The sequence below is a fragment of the Trichechus manatus genome, unplaced genomic scaffold (genome assembly GCF_000243295.1).
Source record: "Trichechus manatus latirostris isolate Lorelei unplaced genomic scaffold, TriManLat1.0 scaffold00011, whole genome shotgun sequence".
NCBI lineage: Eukaryota > Metazoa > Chordata > Mammalia > Sirenia > Trichechidae > Trichechus > Trichechus manatus.
The window spans coordinates 1,470,514-1,491,822 of NW_004443947.1; the positions used below are offsets into that span (position 1 = coordinate 1,470,514).

Below are 21,309 nucleotides of genomic sequence, written 5' to 3' on the forward strand. Positions count from 1 at the left end.
TACCCAAAGTGATCTATAGATTCAATGTTTTCCTTACCAAAATTCCACCAGCTTTCTTTTCAGAAATGAAAAAGCCAGTTCACAAATTCATACTTTTGTAAGCGGCCCTGAATAGGCAAAGAATCTTAAAAAAAAAAAAAAAAACAAAGTAGGAGGACTCACATTTCATGATTTCAAAGCATACTACTGTATTTTTACCCAAATAACACGTAACTTCTACATTTGTTTGCCAACCATGCCCTCCTCATGCAAGGTATTTTCAAAGCACCACTATGCCAATTTTTTTTTACATGTTGCTGTAGAACATTAGCAAAGTGTACTTATGAAAATACCAAGCAGGGGGAGGGTGCGGTTGGCAAACAAATGTAGAAGGCCCGCATTACTTGGGAAAAAATATCGTATACAGCTTTGGCAATCGAAACAGTCTGGTACCAGCATAATAAACACATAGACCTATGGGGCAGAACTGAGAGTCCAGAAATAAACCCATCCATGTATGGACAATTTATCTTCAACAAGGGTGCAAAGTCCATCCAATGGGGGAAATAAAAAACAGTCTTTACAACAAATAGTGCTGAGACAACTGAATATCCACATACAAAAGAATGAAGTTGGACCTTTACCACATATTAAATTAACTAAAAATGGATTAAAGAGCTAAATATGAGAGATAAAACTATAAAACTCTTAGAAGAAAACACAGGGGCAAATCTTCAGGATTTGTTTTTGGCAATGGATTTTTTAGATATGACACTAAAAGCACAAGCAACGAAAGACAAAATAGATAAACTGGACTTCATCAAAATTGAAAACTTTTATGCATCAAAGGACTACCAACAAAGTGAAGGGACAACCTACAGAATGGGAGAAAATATTTGGGCATCATATATCTGACAAAGGCTTAAATATCCAGAATACATAAAGAACTACTACAATTTAGCAACAAAAAGACAAACAACTCAATTTTAAAAAAACAAAACAAACAAAATGGACAAAGGACTTGAATAATTTCACCAAAGAAGATAAACAAACGGCCAATAACCAAAAGAACCAAACCTGTAGCTGTCGAGTCAAATCCAACTTATAGCAACCCTACAGTACAGAATACAACTGCCCCATACGGTTTCCAAGACTGTAAATCTTTATGGAAGCAGACTGTCATATCTTTCTCCTGCCGAGTGGCTTGTGGGATCAAACCATGAGCCTACTGGTTAGCAGCTGATCACTTTAACACTGTGCCACCAGGGCTTCTCTCATTAGTCACTGGGGAAATGCAAAACAAAACCACAATGAGATACCACTTCATATCCACTAAGATGGCTATGATTAGAAAAATGGAAAATAAGTGTTGGCAATGATGTGGAGAAGCTGGAAACCTCATCTATTGTTGGTGGGACTGCAAAATGGTGCAGCTGCCATGGGAAACAGTACAGCAGCTGCCCAAAAAGACACAGAATTACCATATGACCCAGAAATTCCATTCCTAGGTATATACTCAAAAGAACTGAAAGCAGGGACTCAGATATTATTACACCAATGTTCACTGTAGCATTATTTACAATAGCCAAAAGGTGGAAACAATAAAGTGCCGATCAACAGATGAACGGATAAACAAAATATGGTATATCCACACAATGGAATATCATTCAGCCACAGAGAGAAATGAAGTCCTGATACTTAAAATGACATGGATGAAAACATGCTGAGTGAAATAAGCCAGATACAAAAGGACAAATATTGTATGATCCCACTTATATGAAATGTCTAGACTAGACAAATACTTAGTGGCCAAAGTTTATTTGTGGTTACCATGGGAGCGTGGGAGGGGGAAATGGGGAGTTATTGCTTAAGTAAGAGGTGCTGAGTTTCTGTTAGGGGTGATGAAAAAATCTGGAAACAAAGTGGTGATGGTTGCACAACATGATGAACATAATTAATTGTACAAGTAAAAATGGCTGAAATGGCAAATGTCATATATATTAAAAACAATAAAAATTAAAAAACAAAAAAAACAAAAAAACACAGGTAGTATTATGGTTTATTGTCTAAATTCCAATTAGATGTAATTTTCTCCCACCCAAGTTTACCCACCCCAGGTAAACTACATACAGCAGTAACAATGATTTTTCACTTTTTACAGATTTTGCAACTCAAAAGTGACCTATGATTTACATATCTAAATCTGAAATCCTCATGGTTGCAGATAGGAGATAAGGAATTTCGGGTAAAGGGGATTCATAATTATGGAATACAATTTACGCCCTACTCATCTTCCTAAAAACGAGCATGTTTCAAACATGCTAGACTCTCAATGTGTAACTTCACACTTTACCCTGAAAAGTTAGTGAGGAGTGAAGCTTTAGCAAAATACACACACCAAGTTCATCTTTCTCATTATGCCCATCTCTTCTACCTCATAAAATCCTACTAAAAATTTACTTTTATAATACCTTCTTTAGACATTTTTTACCCATGCTGATTTTTCCATTTTCTCAGCAATCTACAGCAGGCTCTTAAAATAAGAGTTAGGGTTTTTTTTGTTTTGTTGTGGAAGGGATGTGTGCTAGAGACCCAACTCCTGCTTCAACCACAAAAACTCCCACTTTATCTGTATTGTATACTGGAACTAGATTCAGAGTAAGATTTCATTAGGAAAAAACATCTGTTGCTAAAAAATAAGACTGAAGAACAATGACACGATACATAGAGACTGTACTCTACGCTCTGAAACTCCAGTTAGTTACTCCTATGCATTTTGTGAATGAGTGTCAATCTCAAAATGAGGCATTTAGAGTGGTATAGAGTCTCATAAGTTTAACTGACACAATGGTGGAATACTTTCGATAATATTCCTATGTTTAGTCACCAGCTGAGTCACAACCTGATAGATACAGCAATGTGCCCACTCAACAATGGTAGGAAAATCTTCTTTCTAACAATAGTATTTATAACACCAGTTGCCGTTATGTCGATTCTGACTCACGGTGACTACCCTCAATATAGAGGATAATGGAGCAAAGTCTTCAACAATCTTAGGGGGAAAAAAAAAGTGTATATAACCTTAACATTTTACAGCAACCAAGATGTTCTTCCAGAACAGAGGTAAACAATGAATACCCTTAAGCAGAGAATACAGCGCCTGTGGGCTTCTTCAGAAGGTCCAACAACCAAGAGAAAACAGATTGGTAATGAGTACTAAACAAATTCTCTACTTAATATTATTAGCAAAAATAAAGCTGTTAGAGGTGGAAGGGAAAAAAGGAGGAAATAAAATAAAGAAGTATGATTTTAAATCAGAAAAGATATATAGATACAGTTAAAAATGAAATCAATTCCTCCCTCAACCTCAGAGGACTTTTAGGAACTAATATCCCTTACAGTGAGAAAATGTTTAACTTACTCACTTCATCAGTTCATTTATCTCTGTTTTCTCCCTTTACATTAATATTGATTTAAAAAAAACCAAAAAACAGCAATTCCAGATCTACTTCCAGCATGACAGCGTGAGGAGCTCCGCAAACCTGCTCCTCTGTAGAACTGGTAAAAACTCTAAAACCACAACAATTTAAAGTCTCTGGAGATAGTCTTAAGGACAAACATCCAATAAAGGAAGATCTATTCAAGAACATCTATGAAAATTCAGTCAAAAAGACTAGCCTCTGTGGTATTTGAACCAAGACAGGTCCCTCCCTTCCCCCTTCCAGGTCAGCAAAACAGACAATCCACTCCATAAAGTTTTAGCCAAGAACAAAGGCACCCTCTCTCACCCGCTCCCAGTGGGATGGCTTTCTTCCCCAGAGGAGCAGGACAACAGCTTTTCTCATCCAGTCCTCAGCTGCCTGTTGTTGGGACTGAGTCTTGGGCCAGCGTGCTTGAGAGGTAGGGGCTCCTTTCTGCCAGCCAGATGCCACTCATGGAATTCAGGCTTTACCTTGGGGCACAACATGCTGAGAAGACTGAGGCCCTGGTTATTCTAGCCTCAGTTCTTGAGGGGGTGGTTCCATTCTGGGAGAGGCAAGCTGAGAGGACCTCAGGTTACTACCCCCCATCACACCTTCCACTTCTACCATCAACTCCACCTAGTGCTCAGGTCCTAGAGCAGGGATGTCACTCAGAGAAAAACTTGCTATTGTGCCCACCTCCACAGCTCTGGATTAGAGAATTTTGCCTGGGGAGAGAAGCAGGTTTTAAAACAATAGCTCCTAATCTCTTCCCTGAATTCATTTGCAAGACAGTATGGATAAAGTCAAACCTAGGGAAGTCCTCAACAACAATGGAGGTTGTAGTGAAAGGCAGTTGAGAGAAAATTCAAGATACAAGATAAATTGTTGGTGCAGTGGTTAACGAGTCCAGTTGTTAACAGAAAAGTTGGTGGTTCAAACTCACCACCTGCTCTGTGGGAGAAAGATGTGGCAGTGTGCATCCATAAAGATTACAGCCTTGGAAACCCTATGAGGCAGTTCTACTCAGTCCTGTAAGAATGCTATGAAATGGAATCACTGGGAGGCAGTGTGTGGGTTAGTTTCCAGGAGAGAATTGGGAAACAAGAAAATTGGAAGGAGGCCTCCTGGGATCAAATAACAAACACTGACCTCAGAAACAATTTCTTCAAAGGACACATAATTTGAATGGTTTAGTTGGCCAAGCCCCAGGGCACTGTTGAAAACAAACGCATAATCAGGCAATTGGAGGTCCTTGGCAGCTAAGTGTGGCTAGGAAAAGAGAGTGAAAGAGCCCTATGAAACAACTGCCATCCCGGGGTAAACGTGGACATACCAAGGCTGCCCTCCCTGAGGAACAACAGAGGCTTAAAACCATGAGAGGGGAAACAGACTTCACTAAAATAATCGTATCAGTCACTACACAAATAAACAAACAACAAGCCCTGAAAGGCAGAGGAGGACCAGTACCCAGAGTTATATTATGTAAAATGTCCAGTTTCCAACAAAAATTTATGAGGCATATAAAGAATCGGGAAAGTAGGACTCATAAACGGGAAAAAAGACAACAGAAACTGTCTGTGAGAGGAATCATATATTCAATCTAACATACAAAGATTGCAAAACAGACATTATGAACATGATAACAGAACTAAAGAAAATCATGATTAAAGAAGGGAGATATGATGACAATGTCACATCAAATAGAGAACATCAATAAAGAAACAGAAATTATTAAAAGAACCAAATGGAAATTCGAGTTCAAAAGTACAGTAACTGAAAGAAAAAAATTCACTAGAGGGGCTCAACAGATTTGAAGTAGCAGTAGAAAGATTAAGCAAACTTAATGATAGACTGGATACAGATTATGCAAGCATGAAGAGTCTCAGAAATGTGGGACACATTAAGTGTACCAACATACATATAATGGGGGTACTACAAACAGGGGAAAGAGAAAGAAGGAGAAAAGATATTAGAAGAAATAATGGCTGAAAAATTGACAAATTTATTGGGGGGTGGGCAACAGTACCCCTACACATCCAGAAAGGTCAATGAACTCCAAACAGGATAAAAACAAAGAGATTCACAAACAGACCCATCATAGTAAAAATGCTGAACTCAAAGACAAGAAAAAAATCTTGAAAGCAGTAAAAGAAAAACAATTCTTTCTATAAAAGGGAACCCCAATAAGATTAACAGCTGCCTTCTCAACAGCAACAAGGAGACCAATACGCAATGGTGTAACATATTGAAAGTGTTTTTAAAAAAAAATCTGTCATGCAGGAATCCTATATCCAGCCAAGCTGTCTTTCAAAAATGAAGGGAAAATAAGGACTTTCCCAGAGAAACAGCAGACTTATACAAAAAATGTTTTTTAAAGTTTTTCAGGTTGAAAACACATGACCGCAGACAATAATTCTAATCCAGAAGCAAAAACAAAGAACATTGATAAAGGTAATTAAGTAATTACAAAAAAAGTTTAAATGCGAATTTTTTCTCCTTTCTCCCCTTAACTGATTTAAAACACTTGTATACAATACTGTGTCAAAAACTTAACACTGAAGTGAAAAGTGGGGATATGGATTCTGATTTGATTTGATTACATAGTCATGTATTTGGTGTCAGGAAAAAGATGAATTAAAACGTTACACTAGAAAACATTCAGTTAAAACAAAGAAAGGTAGTAAGGACAAATAGAGGGAAAAACAACATGTGATATATAGAAAACAAAAAGTAAAATGGCAGGTGAGGTAATAACAGCATTAAATGGGAATGGATTAAACAATCCAATCAAAACACAGATTTTTGTCCAAATGAAAAAATATGATCCAACTAGTTGCTGTCTACAGGAGACACAGCTGAGATTCAAAGCTGCAAATAGATTTAAAGTAAAAGAATAGAAAAAAGATATATCAAGCAAATCGCAATCACAAGAAATCAGATGTGGCTATACTAAGATCAGAAAAAATACTTCAAAACAAAAAAAGATTACTAAAAATAAAATAAACCTCAATAAATTTATGAGGATAGAAAGAATACAAAGTATGTTCTCTGACCACAATGGAATGAAATTAGTAACCAACAGCAGAAAATTTCTGAAAAACTCACAAATATGTGGACATTAAACAATACACTCCTAAATAACCAAGGGGTCAAATAGAAATCACAAGAAAAATTAGAAAATATTTGGAGATAAATAAAAATAAAGATAAGAGATACCAAAACTTACGGGATGCAGTGAAAGCAGTGCTTAGGGGGAAATTTATAGCCATAAATACCTGTTTAAAAAAGAAAATCTCAAATCAATAGCCTAATTGTCCATCTTAAGACACTGGTAAAAGAAGAGTCATTTAAATCTAAAGCAAGGAAAAGGAAAAATTACAGATTAGAGTGGAAATTAATGAAATAGAAAAACAGAGAAAAGTCAATGACACCAAAAGCTGATTCTCTGAAGAGATCAACAAAACTGACAACACTCTAGTTTAGACTAAACAAAATAAAGAGAGAGAAGACTGAAATTACTGGATTCAGAAATGACAAAAAAAGGGGGGGGGGTGGTGGTGGAGAGATACAAATAACTAACATCAGAAATGGAAGTAGAATTACTACTGTCCCTACAGAAATAAAATGGAATACTGTGAACAACTGTATGCCAACAAATTAAATAATTTAGACGAAATGGAAAAATTCCTAGAAAGACACAAACTACTGAAACGGACTCTAAAAAAAACAAATTCTTACAGATCTCATTCTATGAGGTTACCATTACCCAAAGCTAGACAAAGACATTCCAAGAAAACTATAAATATCCCCTCTGAATATAGACGCAAAAAATTCTCAACCATCTAGCAAACCAAATCCAATGGCATAAAAATGGATTATATACCATGTCAAGTAAAAATTACCCCAGGAATGCAAGGATAGTTGGACGTAAGAAAATAAATCAATGTAATATATAACATTAATATAACCTAACAAAAGAACCACAAGATCATCTCGATGCAGAAAAGGTATTTGACAAAATCCAACATCTTTTCATAAAACAAAACAAAACACTTAACCAATCAGGAATGGAAGAGAACATCTACATGATAAAGGGCATTTATGAAAAACTCACTAACATCATACTCAATGGTGAAAGACTGGAAATCTTTCATCTTAGGAAAAGAAACAAGACAAGGATCCCTGATTTCACCGCTGCAATTCAACACTGAACCAGAAGTTCCAGCCAGAGCAATTAGACAAGAAAAAGAAATGAGGCATCTAAATTAGAATAAACTAAACCCGTTGCCATCGAATTGATTCGGACTCACAGTGACCCTACAGGACAGAGCAGGACTGCCCCATGGGGCTTCCAAGGCCATAATCTTTATAGAAGCAGACTGCCACATCTTTCTCCTGTGGAGTGGCTGGTGGGTTCGAACTGCTGACCTTTCAGTTAGCAGTTGAGCGCTTAACCACTGCACCACCAGGGCTTCTTAAAAGAATAAAATATCTAGGAATAAATTTAACAAGGAAGGTGAAAGACTTGTACACCGAAAACTATGAAACAAACTGGAAAGAAATTAAAGACGACCTAAATAAATGGAAAGACATCCGCGTTCGTGGATTGGGAGACGTAGTATCATTAAGATGTCAATACTAGTCAAAGCAATCTACTGGTTTAATGCAATCCCCATCAAAATTCCAACAGTCTCTTTTGCAGAAATGGAAAAGTCAAACTTCATATTTATATGGAATCACAAGGGGTCCTAAACAGCCAAAGCAATCCTGAAAAAGAAGTAGTAGGAGGACTCACACACCCTGATTTTAAAATGTGCTATAAAGCTACAGTAACCAAATGGTACTGGTATAAGGATAGACATATATACCAATAAAATAGAACTAAGAATCTAGAAATAAACACATATATTTATGTTCAACTGATTTTCAACAAGGATGCTAAGTCCACACGGTGGGAAAAGCCTATGTAGTCTCTTCAATAAATGGTGCTGGGACAACTGGATTTCTAAATCCGAAAGAATGACGCTGGACACATAACCTCAAACCATACAAAAAAAAACAACAACTCAAAATGGATTAAGGACTTAAATTTAAGGACTAAAACCTTGAAATTCTTAGAACAAAACATAGGGATAATGCCTAGGGATCTAGTTTTTGACAACAGATTCTTAGATATGACACCAAAGGCATGAACAACAAAAAATAAAATAGATAAAATGGACTTCATCAAATTTATTATCTGTGAATACCTGTGACTATTCTAAAAACCTTTGAATTCTATATTTTAAACAGGTGAATTATATGGTATGTGAACTATTTCTCAATAAAGTTGTTGAAAAATATATCAATTATGCTTGATCCCATTTTCTAGAGTTGTTTACATCTAGACATCTATTCTTGTATCTGCTCATATGCAAAGATTTCTGGAGAAATGCCACCTAAAATTAGCAGTTATTGTCTCTGATGGTGGGATCTGAAGTAATTTTTTTCTTTCCTTCTCTGTATTGCTTCAATTGTTTATCATTTTAATAAAAATAAAGTCATTATTCAAACTAACAAAAGTAAAACCTCTTCCTATTGGGGAGTTTAAAAAGCAAGCTGAAAAACTCTTGCTGTGTTGTCATTAATTCAGGAGATTACTTCCTAATATTTCTTCTACTGGCAATGTGAAGAAAATGTTTGTTGTAATTAAAATATTATATTAATCCCTTTTTAGACTACTCATACAGCACGAAATCATGTCTTACCTTCTGAGCACACAAAACACCAGCTAACATTAACATGCTCATGATTTCGACAACCCCGCCTAGGGGTAAAGTGATTAGGGCAGATGATACTATTAGATGCAAGGATCTTTGACCCAGCAGCCAGGCAAAAGTCATTGGCGTGGTATGCCACAGGGCAGCGAACACAGCGCATGAGGCGACCTGAAAATATGAAAAACAGGAAAACCAGGGAGGAGCAAATACAAACAAACAAACACCAAAGGGCTTAAATATAAAAATGTGAATTGTCATTCAACTCTATTTGCAAACATAGAGAAAATGTCACAAATAGCGGGAAGCACCACTGGCACTATGATCTTAAACACCGAGCCCACCATGGAAACTTCATATGTGAACTATGTGATAAACATCCAAAAGGAGTCAGATCTCATAACCATATGTGGCCCTCCTCACCAAGGAAAGCCCTACTCAAACCACTGCCCTGATTTATAGGTAACCTGGAATTAGTTCCAGACTAAATGAATGGCAAGGAGGAGTGTTAGGCATCAGAACAAAAGGCTAGCTGGGAGGAATACGAATGCCGATTCTTCTTGCCTGGTACTCTAAGACTCTTGAAGCCTTTATCAGGTGAATGAGCCTCTCCAGCCCTCTGAAATGAAATATACCTTCTAATATACCTTACCAACTAAAAACCATTACCAAACCATCTAAATGCAATCTACACTCTCAATCGAAAAACAGAAGGTAGCTGATGGGATAAACTGCAATTTCAATCAAGCATGTTAAAATTATTATACTCAGAACTGATGAGATCTATTAAAAAACAAAAACAAACCCATTACCGTCGAGTCGATTCTGACTCATGGTGACTCTACAGGACAGAGTAGAACTGTCCCGTAGGGTTTCCAAGGCTGTAATCTTTATGAAGTAGACTGCCACATCTTTCTCCTGCAGAGCTACTGGTGGGTTCAAACTGCTGCCCTTTCGGTTGGCAGCCAAGAACTTAATCATTGATCCACCAGGAATCCTTGCTTGATGAGACCTATAGGGCCAAGAAATCACCTTACAAAAGATACTGCCAGTCAGATTAAGAGAAAAGTCAACACTGCTAAATTTTGCCTGCTCAATCCCCTATTGGAGAGGTAGAGGCTCTCTGGCACACAAATAGTACAGACACAATATTTGGCTTTTAGGAAAATCAGTAATGGACCCACTATCACTGAACAGAAAAAACTAATATACCTAATGAGAATAGATTTCGAGTTTATCTACACTTGTAGCCATTTTTGGAAACCTCCGCTCTCAATCTAACTATGAAGCAGAAAAAAGTTTCCAGGACAGGAGTTTTCATTTTAAAACATAAAACAAACCAACACAAAACAGAAGTCTCAATTCTGTACTGACATGCATTTCTGAATGGTATCACATCTAACAACAACAGATTTAAGGGCCCACAGAAGAAGAATACACTTTAGTCTTCTAATCTAGAGATTTTCTATCCCCATCCTTTTTCTCCCCTCCCCCAAAAAGACAAAGGAAGTAGGGAGGAGAGGACATGCAGCAGAACACTTTCGTAAACTAAATCTCATATGAAATCCAAATTTATAACTACCACATAACCTCCAAAGAACACAATGCAACGACTGCTGAACTAGACAATTATACTCCTCTCTTACATACAATGCTGGTACCCCAACTAAACTGACAAAAGCTAAAGAGACGCCATGAAGATACCCGCCAGGTTGCATCTGAATATATCTACTGCCAATGAAACTGAGGTCCTATAATTAGATAGGTCTACATAGAAACCCATACCTTTAGATGCAGTAACACTGGCTGGATTAGCAGCATGGCAGGTTATGCAGATGTGAAGGGAGCACCGGAAGCCCTTGTTTTGCATGACAGTAGGTGGGTACTTCTGGACACACTCTTCATGGTAAAATTTTCCGCACAAGGGCAGAAGGCACCTTTTAACATCTTCTCCACTCTGTTTACATACAAAACAAGTATGGATTCCTGAGAAACAGAAACAAAGTAACAAATTAATACCAATTCAAAAATTAGTGAGGAACTTTACAACTGATTTATTAGTCTGACAAAATCTGATCCCACAGAACAATCTTACCATCACTGTAAGTGGGACAATCTGAGGTTACATGCTTGGTGACATGAAGCAATAAAAGTACACATATCACCTACAAAGCATTCTTGTCAAAAGAAAAAAACTGCAACTAAATTTAATTCAGCCTCTAAATCTAAGTACAAGTTTATAGAAAAAATGGAGGATAGATGAATGGGATCAAATAATCACTCTAAGCATACAGTCAATCAAATCTAGAATGTGAAAAATTCAAAAGAACAAGTAAATATAAAAACAACATGGGTTGTCATTCCAGTCTATTTGCTAACATAGAGAAAATGTCACAAATAGAGGGAAGCACCACTGGGACCATGATCTTACACCCAAACCACCAAACCCACTGCCATCAAGTTGATTCTGACTCATAGAGACCCCATAGGGTTTCCAAGGCTGTAAATTTCTAAGGAAGCAGATTGTCACATCTTTCTCCTGCAGAGCGGCTTGTGGTTTCAACCTTTCGGTTAGCAGGTCAATCGCTTTAACCACCGCGCCACCAGGGCTCCTTTTAAACACCCAATCCACCATGATAGCCTCATAAGGGAACTATGTCTCCAAAACAGGATGGTGGCAGGCAGCACTGTTATAGAATAAGAAAAACTTAACAGAAATATAAAAAAAAAATATAATACATACACCTTAATTAGATCTTGAGTCAAAACAACTATAAAAAGACATCTTTGCGACAAATGGGAAAATTTGAAAATGCTCTGCGTAGTAGATGACACATAGGAGCTAATGTATAACTTTGCTACACATTAGATATGTTCTATAAAAGTATATCTATTAGAGGGGTGTTTTGAAATATATGAGTAAAATGATATGTCAGAGGCAGAAAGTAACTACTTGAACCTAAGTAATGGATACATGGGGTTTCCTTATACTTTTTCCTCTACTTTATAGTGTCTGAAGATTTCAGTAATAATAATAATAAAAAGGAATCCACCTTTCTGAGAGGCAGTACAGTGTAAGGGAAAGAACCCAGGGTGAGACGTGGAGGGACCTGGACCTGAATCTTGCCTCTCTTGCACTTGTTGGAAATTGGAGCTCATTCAAATCACCCCACCTCATCCTCAAACACTGAGATCACCCAGCTGATAACAATTTTAGAAAAAAAATTTTTTTTAATATTATTTGTACAGAAGCAAACCACTGCTGAATAGCTGGGCAGCTATTATTGAACTTGAGTGACCTAAATTACAGTGTGGTCTTCCTACTGCAGGACAATGGGGTGAGACACATGCAAGAAAAAGACTCCCTGCAAGAAAAAGACTCCCTTTTTCTTGCAATGTTCACCTTTACTGGAACTGGGATACCTCATATTTCCTACCCTCAAAAAGAATAGCTTCTCTATGCCTCACTCCATACACAAAAATTAATTCAAAATGGATCACTGACCTAAATGTAAAACCTAAAATTATTAACATTTAAAAAAAAAAATAGGAGAAAATCTCTGTGATACTGGATTAGGCAAAGATTTCCTGCATCTGACACCAAAATCATAGCCATAAAAAGAACTGATAAAGCAGACTTCATCAAAACTTAAAACTTCTGCTTTTCAAAAGCACCATTCAGAAAATGAAAAGACAAGGCACACAATGGGGAATATTTTGCAAAGCATATATCTCATAAATGACTTACAAATCTATAATTTATAAAGAACTCTTACAACAAACAACCCAATTAAAAAAAAAACAAAGACACTTCATCAAAGAAGATATACAGACGGCAAATGAGCACATGAAAAGATGTTCAACTTCACTAGTCATTAGCAAAATGCAAATTAAAAACACAATGACATACTGCTACACACTTATCAGAATGGCTAAAATTAAAAGACTGACAATATCAAGTGTTGGTGAAGACGTGGAAGAACTAGAACTCTCACACACTATTGATGGGAATGTAAAACAGTACAACCACTTTGGAGAACAGTTAGGCAGTTTCTTCACAAAGTTAAACATATACCTTATGATCTAGTCGTTCTACTCCTAGATATTTACCTAGGAGAAAATATATATCCACACAGTCTTGAATGGACGTAGTAGCTTTATTTGTGCAAAGAATGTTCACTGCAGCATTATTTACAATAGACAAAACTAATGTCTATCAATAGATGAATGGATCAACTGTAGTAGGTCCATATAATAGAATACTCATCAGCAATAAAAACGAATAAACTACTGACACACACCACAACACCGATGATCTCAAAACTAATTATGCTGGATGATGGTGATAGTTTCACAGGTATGTAAAATATATAGTCATGTGGCACACAACATCTGTTTGGGCAACGTCTGACCCCATATGTCTGTGGTCCCATAGCGTTATACGAGTTCAAAAATCCCAACCAGAGAACAGGACACAGCGGACATATCCAGATATAGTGAATGCACCAGTTTCTCGCGAGCAACACGTGTATCGCATGTCTCTTGTATACAAAGCGATTCAAATTTTTAATATAATAGGCTGTATGGCAGTCCGTTCTTCAGCACTACTTGTCTGTGAGTCAGACATTCATAACCCGGGGACTCCCTGTAATGTGGTGTTCCCACAACGCCCAAATCACAGTGTCCTATTTCACAGGATGTATCATGCATGCTAAGTGACGCATGACTGTATATATATGTGTGTATGTATGTATGTCACAACTTATCAAATTGTACACTTTAAATATGTGCAGTTCATTGCCTGTCAACTATATGTCAACAAAGCCTGTTTGAAAAAGGAACGAACTACTGATACACACAGCAACATGGATATCAAAAACATTATGCTAAGTGAAAGAAGTCAAACACAAAAGACTACATTCTGTTAGATTCTATTTATATAAAACTCTAGAAACAATAAATCTAATCTCTTGTAACAGAAAGCAGATCAGTGGTTGCCTGGAACTGGGGACAGCGGGCAGTGACGACTGGGACGCAGAGTACAAAGGAACTTCTGGAGTGATGGTAAAGTTTTATATGTTCACTGGTTGTCGTTATTTGGGTGTCTAAATTCATTAAAAGCCATCAAAATGCACATTTAAAATGGATAAATTATGCTTTAAGAAAGTTGATTTAAAAAAGGAGAATAGGCTCACCTTAGATTAACCTGTCCAGAGAGCATTAAATCATAATAAAAATAACAAATGAGACCAGCAAAACTGGAACACTGGCACAAAAGATAAGGAGACCTGTCTAAGATCGAGATAGTGGTGTCATGCACCAATCTGAAAGCTTTTTCTACATTTCATATTCAGGGGTAGATGGCACTATTTCCTATAATGATCAAAAGTCTGTGCAGAAAGCAAAATAACCCCACAACTATCTTTTTTCCAGCTTCTGTTCCCACACTGCTGAAATGGCTGCAGGAAAATGAAATAATGGTCCCAACTGATTGGGGCTCTTAATTTGACCCAGCGCAGATCTCACGCCTATTTATAGACATGAGTTAATTCTGTCTCTTGTTTTCCACAGGGGCTACTGTAAGCCTACACTCTTCTCGTCATTCTCACCAACACAAGAAAAAACTTCCTTATTCTATCTCCCAATTCAATGTTACAGTCCACTGTCGTTGCTAGCTTTGCTTCTCTTCAAGGCTATCCTCTCCAATCCTCTGTGATTGTACTCCATTTATTATTCTCTCTTCTACTGCAGAAATTTATTACCCTACACTGGTTCTTAACTTTCATCCTACGCTCAAGATGTTCTTACCCTAACCCTGTAATATCCCCCTTTAACTATTACTCTCTTTTTCTTTGCAGTCAACCTTCTTTAAGTAGTATACACTGCTGGCCATTCACCCTCAAGACTCGTTTATTCCGGCTCTAATATACCAAACACTGCTGGTAAAAAGTCAAGCATTTTCTCAATAGCCTCTTTTCACTCCAGAATCTCTTTGGTCCTCCGTCACACCTGCCCCGATTGATGATACCCGATTTCTGTGACTTCATGGATATTCTTTGACTAGCCCCTTCTCCCTCTCCACTAGTTCCTTGTAAGTGGGTATCCCTAGGTACTGTCCTTGGCCCTCTTCTCCACCTACGAAGCATGAGATCTATACCATCAGGCCTGGATTCTTCACTGCTTAAATGCTATGACTTCTACATGTTATTTTGAAAAAAACAACAATCTCCTCAGTACCTCTTGTGAGGTGCTTCAAAGGCTGGTCTCAACCGCCCATTCCCAGTGTCAGGCCCAATGTATACATTGTAGCTCTCCCCCAAATACATTTTTTCATGGCAAACATTTTTATTGAAATATGATATACATATAGAAACGTACAAACATACTATGTGTACAGCTTCATGAATAATCATGAGTGAACACACTCATGTAATCACCACCCAGATCAAGAAATATAAAATATCAGCAGGAACCCAGAAGTCCTCACCTAGTAACCCTTCTCAGTTGCTACCTATGCCTATTCCCTAAAATAACATGAACTTTAACCACACTGATCTGTACTCCCTAGTTCCCAAATACTTCATACACTTTTATTACTGGTACTTCTGTCCTTCTCCTCACCATAACAATTTCTATTTCTCTCTTAAAGTTAAACTAAGATATTTTCTCTATAACATTAGCTCATCTCTGTTCACTCAGTACTTTAAATGTATCTCCGTTACAATGCTTTTCATATTACATTATGCTATTCATTTACTATTCAGTTGGCATGCTTTCCTCAGGACAGGAGCCACACTACATCCATCTTCGTGACCACAGTAACTAGTCCAGTGATGCCATAAAATAACACCTCCAATAAATGTCGGGGTTTCTTTCCCCCTGAGAAACTTAAAACTCAAAGCTTCTTTGGAAAAAGTTAGCAGCCAAGCTCTTAACTATTGTGCCCCCAGGGCTCCATATCTACTTTACCTGTGCGACATTCATTGCAGATGAATTTTCCTCTTGGCATCTCAGTTAACCCAAGGCACTCCAGGTGGAAAGCCCCACAGCACTGAGCCTCACATAACAGCAGCTCACCCAGTTTCTCACAGTTCTGTTAAGAGAAATAAAACATCTGGCTATAGAAATGGTTTTTTAAAAAATCCCAAGAAGAAGGCCCTCACGAGGACAAAGATTAAGCAGGAGCTTTGCCAGAAACAAGAAATCCCACCCATTTATTCAACCAATAGTTAATGACTACCTCCTCTGTGCCAGGTACCACATGTTCCCTGGCTCTTTGGTTCTTATATTCTAGGGGTAGAATATACAATAAAACAAATAAGCAAACAGGAAACATATCAGATAGTGGTAGGAACGAGCTACAAAATTTAAATAGCTACTTTGGATTGGGTGATTGGCGATAGTCCCTCAAACTGGGCTCTGAGCTGAGCTCTGAACAGAAGGCAGCAAGTACAGAAAGTCCACAGCCAAAATCAACCGCGGCATGCTTAGGAATCACAAAGACAGCCAATATCACTGGAGTAAAGTGAACAAAGCTTAAAAGTGGTAGAAGATGAGGTGAGAGACAGGGAAGGGCCAGACTGCATACTGTAGCAGATTACGGTAGAGTTTTAGATTTCACTCTAACTGCAAAAGGGTACCATTATGGAGCTTTACCAAGGGAAGGCTCAAATCAGGTGACCATTTTTAACTGCTACATGGAAAAAAGAGTAGAAAGGTGAGAATAGAAGAGACAAAACAGGAGAATACTGCAGTGGTTCAAGCCAGAGATGCTGGCAGGCTGGTCTTGGGTCTTAACAGTCCCCAAAGAACTCCTACTAAGGTCTTGGCAGCCCCTTGAAATACGTCGCGCACCATCTCACAGAAATCACCTTTTTGAGATGATCTCTCCTAGGCCAGGGCATCACCGAAGACACCAAACCAAAAACCAAAGCCATTGCCATAGAGCCAATTTTGACTCATAGCAACCCTATAGACAGAGTAGAATTGCCCCATAGGGTTTCCAAGCAGCAGCTGGTGGATTCAAATTGCCAACCTTTTGGTTAGCAGCCAAGCTCCACCAGGGCTCCCACCTAAAATAGGGACTTAAAAAATAAGGATCTGGGTCTGTTACTCTGAAGAAATTGTCAGAATTATAAAAATTCTATAAATTCCCAACATTTGTTACTTTTCACCACTCTACTCTAATACCCTGGCTTGCTGACCTATGGTGATTTGCACAAAAAGGCTTAAAAAAAAAAAAAAAAAAAGCCTTATACATATTTTGGAACACATCAAAGGGTAAGGAGATCAGGCAAGTTCTACTATCTTTATGAACTTAAAGAAAAACAGGTCTTGACCACTTAAAAATAGCAAAGCTGAAATAAACAAATGAGTAGGAGAGCTTTGGGTAGAAAGGCCACTGAGGCAGTCCGGGATTTAGAGGCAACCTCAGAGCCTTAATCAACCTGCAACTGCTATTCTGAAACTCGTGGCCCTCCCATTAGTCACTATTCACACATAAAAACTGACAAAAGACATCAATGTTATATACTTTGTATATTAAGAGCGCTAGAGACCATCAGTTTTCATGTATAATAAACAAATTCATTTTTATCACTTGAGTAGGAAAATTTCAATGATAGTAAATTAAAGAATAAGTTTTTCAAATTAACCAAATGCTACAGAACACTTGAGAGTTAAAGAAGATGTTATTAATAATTATACCAGCACAACAGCTTTAAACAAAGACTTACTCAGTCAAGCCAAGACCATAGGGTTACCCTACCTTTGTGTTTTGTTCATAATCTTTGTAAAATGTACCATACCAGGACTTGTCTCACTCAGTAAATAATGAGCATAACAGTTTCTGAAGCCCACATTGTGTTTGGGGCTGGTCTGAATATGATCAGCCTTCTTTACATAATAGTGAAAATGAACATACAAAGAGACTGGGCTGAAACTGTACTGACCATAACAACATATTCTGGGCTTAGTTTACTTTAATTTTTACTTGTTTCAATTAAAAAAAAAAAAAGAGCTAATATTTTCTAATTTTTATACTCCAGGTTTTAAGAATTTACATAGGTAAATAAAGACCATAAAAAGAACACACCCAAAGCTTTCACTTAATTGACTTTACTCCCAAAGTCAGATAAATGCTTTTTAACAATAAAGTGAAGTCACATCTCACAGAGAGGCAATTTAACATAATGATCAAGATTCTAAGCCCAGACTGCCTGGGTCTGACTCTTGGCTTTGCTATGTGACTATAAGGCAAATTATTTAACCTCTCTGTGCCTCGGTTTCCCCATATGTAAAATAGGAATAATGATGGCACTCTATGAGATTTTATGGTGATTAATAAAGTATTTGGAACAATACTTAACACAGTAAACACTATATAAATATATTAAATAAATGGGAAAATACAGTGACGGTTTCTAAATTCACTGCTTTAAAGCAAAAAAAACTCAAAAAATTCCTTAGAAACCTAAAGATTCTCAAATGAGAGGTGGAGGAGAACTATATTTGACTGAGCAACGACAGATTCACATCTCCCATCTCAGACCTACTTCAGAGCATATACTCATTAGCTACAAAGGCAAGTAGTTCACCAACACTAAACTACTTCTCTTCCTTTATCTTTTTGTGAGAGGGGAAAGAGCGAAATACTCGAAAGATGTGACTCCACTGGAACCATGCTATTAAACATGCAATCAAAATGCAAGTGAGTGAATATTCTCTACCTGACAAACATTCTCCTTGAGTGCAGCTCCTCCACCGCGTTCACCTTGCATTCTTTTAGACACAGGCATCCCATGGTCATGCTCAACACCCTCCTCAATGGCCTCCTTGGGGCTTGCTGCCGTCCTGTGGGTCATCAGTTCTCCCTTGCAAAGAAAAAAATAATGTCCCACATCTGTATTATTGATGTCTCCTCCATCTGACCCCCTCCCTCTGGGCTGCTATTTGTCTAGCCATTAAGCACTTACAGATGTTCAGCCAATCACGCGGGCGGACTGCATGCAATGTTAGTTCTAACCCTGCTGTGATTGGGCGGGTAGTGGGCGCCTTATGCCCTGCCACTAACTGCTCTGAGGCTGTTCCACTGGAACTTTTTGAGCTGTTCCATTTTAAGGTTTCACTAAGGAAGAGAAAACATTCTTAAGTTTATTTGATTACTTATTTGTCCTTCCAAGATCAGTGTTTCCTAAATAATGCCCCCCCTTGGGCATTCTATTCAAATTATCCTGGAAAGAAACATTCTATCATCATGTGTGATGCTGACCTAACTTGTTCTAATTCTCCTTTAACCTGCACTGGAAAGCCAGAGATAGCACCAATGACTGCACTGATGCTCTGCAAGTAAATGGTTTTAAGTCAATCTTTGTTTCTTGAAGGTCAATGTTTACAAACATTATCCTAAAATTAAGCTGTTGATGATCTCAAGAAATAAAAGATTTTTTCCTGCTAATGGTAGCAGGCTCAAGTTTTAAAGGGTATATGTTCATTCAGATCATATGGTTACTTCATACTCTGGCTCTGTGGTTTGAGGAACAAGTTTACTTCATGACGAACTACTGACACCTAGAGCATTGGATGTGATCTTTTTAAAAGGCCATATCCACAGTTCCCACATGTGCCTTGATTTATTTTCACTAGGATCAAGCTCTCCCTTTTCTCCAGGATTCCTTATAGCTATTAGCTACTTCAAAAGAACACTATTCTTAAGTAAACTCAAGGGAAAGAAGGATGTGGCCTCTACTGTGAAAAGTAGCTTTTCTTTGGAAGATCAAAAGATAAGGAACTGAGTAATACCTCTGAGCCTGCAGTCTCCTTTGATGGGTCATCATTTTTCACTTTTTTACACTGCATCTTGGCTGTAGCGTGCCTCTGTCGTTTTCGCTTCCTTGGTTTATCAAACATCTTGGTAGCACCTATGACAGGAAAGAGGCGTTACTTGCTGGCTAATTACCCACATGTCTAGGAACTATCATCCTCAAATAAAGGGGTATCATAGAATTATGAAATGCTAGAGTAAAAACCAACTTTAACAACTGTTTAACTCTCCTACTTTGGAGAAGAAGAAAACCGACACAGAGAAAAGGGAAACAGCCATGACTAGATAACTAGCTGGGAAAATCACCACATATAAGCTCTGACTCATAAAGATTAAAAAGTACATGTATACGTTATTAAAGCAATTTCATTTTATATGACAGAAGTGACAGACCTTCTAGTTCCTCAAAGGGCTTTAGTATCCTTTGGATGGAGAGGAAAGGTATTTACCAGTCAGGAAAAGATACTAATTCCTGGCCTCCAAGATTAAAGACAGAAAGTTATATCACTACATGGCTTAAGGATTAAGACGAAGGGTTGAAATATTTAAGATTTGGCTTACAGGAGGGATGAAGAAGACATCCCTCAATAAATAGTAACTTAAAGAACATTTATGCAGTAGCAGTGTATCCTTAAACATCGAACAATATAAAATGAATGCTTGGTCTCCTCTAGCACGTTTAGAAAAATAAATTCCAGTCCCTCTCTCATGTTCTACTATCCACATTTCAAGTCTTTGGTATAGAAACAAGAGGAATCTAAAGAGATATTTCATAAAATGCTCCAGGATATTTTTGCTAGGTTATCAAGACTGCCTCAGTGCTCCTTTGGGTCCATCTGTCCCAGATGGAAAGCTCTGCTATCAAAGGGAGAGTTAATATGATGGCAAATAAAGATTCAAATTCTTCACGAGCTGCAACACTTAGACAAAATTTACAAAGGATAAAGTTCAGGTTGTTGGTTTTACAAAAAAAAACAAGTACAGAAGTATAGGGAAAGAGATGACATTACTGTGAAAGCGGTTTATTTTAAAAACTAGCAGGCAAGCAAGCAAATAAACCAGCCTATAGGATTACAATTGTCCACAAGGTTAAAATAAACTAAAACATTGCTAGAAAGTTTAATTAGCATGGGTTACAAGAAGAGAAGTGTGACATCTCAACATAGTGAATGTAGTTAATATCACTGAATTGTACACATAAAAATGGTTGCAAAGATTTGTTACATATATTTCACCATACACACACACACACACAAAGTGTGCCATCTAAAACCACACGAAATATAAT

The 21,309-nt window shown here is 37.5% G+C and overlaps 1 protein-coding gene across 10 annotated transcripts in view; it reads right to left on the reverse strand.

Moving 5' to 3' along the window:
- Positions 1-21,309, reverse strand: part of NSD1 (nuclear receptor binding SET domain protein 1) — a 179,568-nt gene that overhangs the window by 30,522 nt on the left and 127,737 nt on the right. For all 10 annotated transcript variants that reach the window (XM_004371155.1, XM_004371154.2, XM_023726470.1 and 7 more), the window contains 5 exons: positions 20,000-20,118; positions 18,928-19,071; positions 16,169-16,292; positions 10,985-11,185; positions 9,191-9,370 (listed from right to left, as the gene is read on the reverse strand). In XM_004371155.1, the coding sequence (XP_004371212.1) occupies positions 9,191-9,370; positions 10,985-11,185; positions 16,169-16,292; positions 18,928-19,071; positions 20,000-20,118 (768 nt within the window). The remainder of the gene's footprint in view (positions 1-9,190; positions 9,371-10,984; positions 11,186-16,168; positions 16,293-18,927; positions 19,072-19,999; positions 20,119-21,309) is intronic.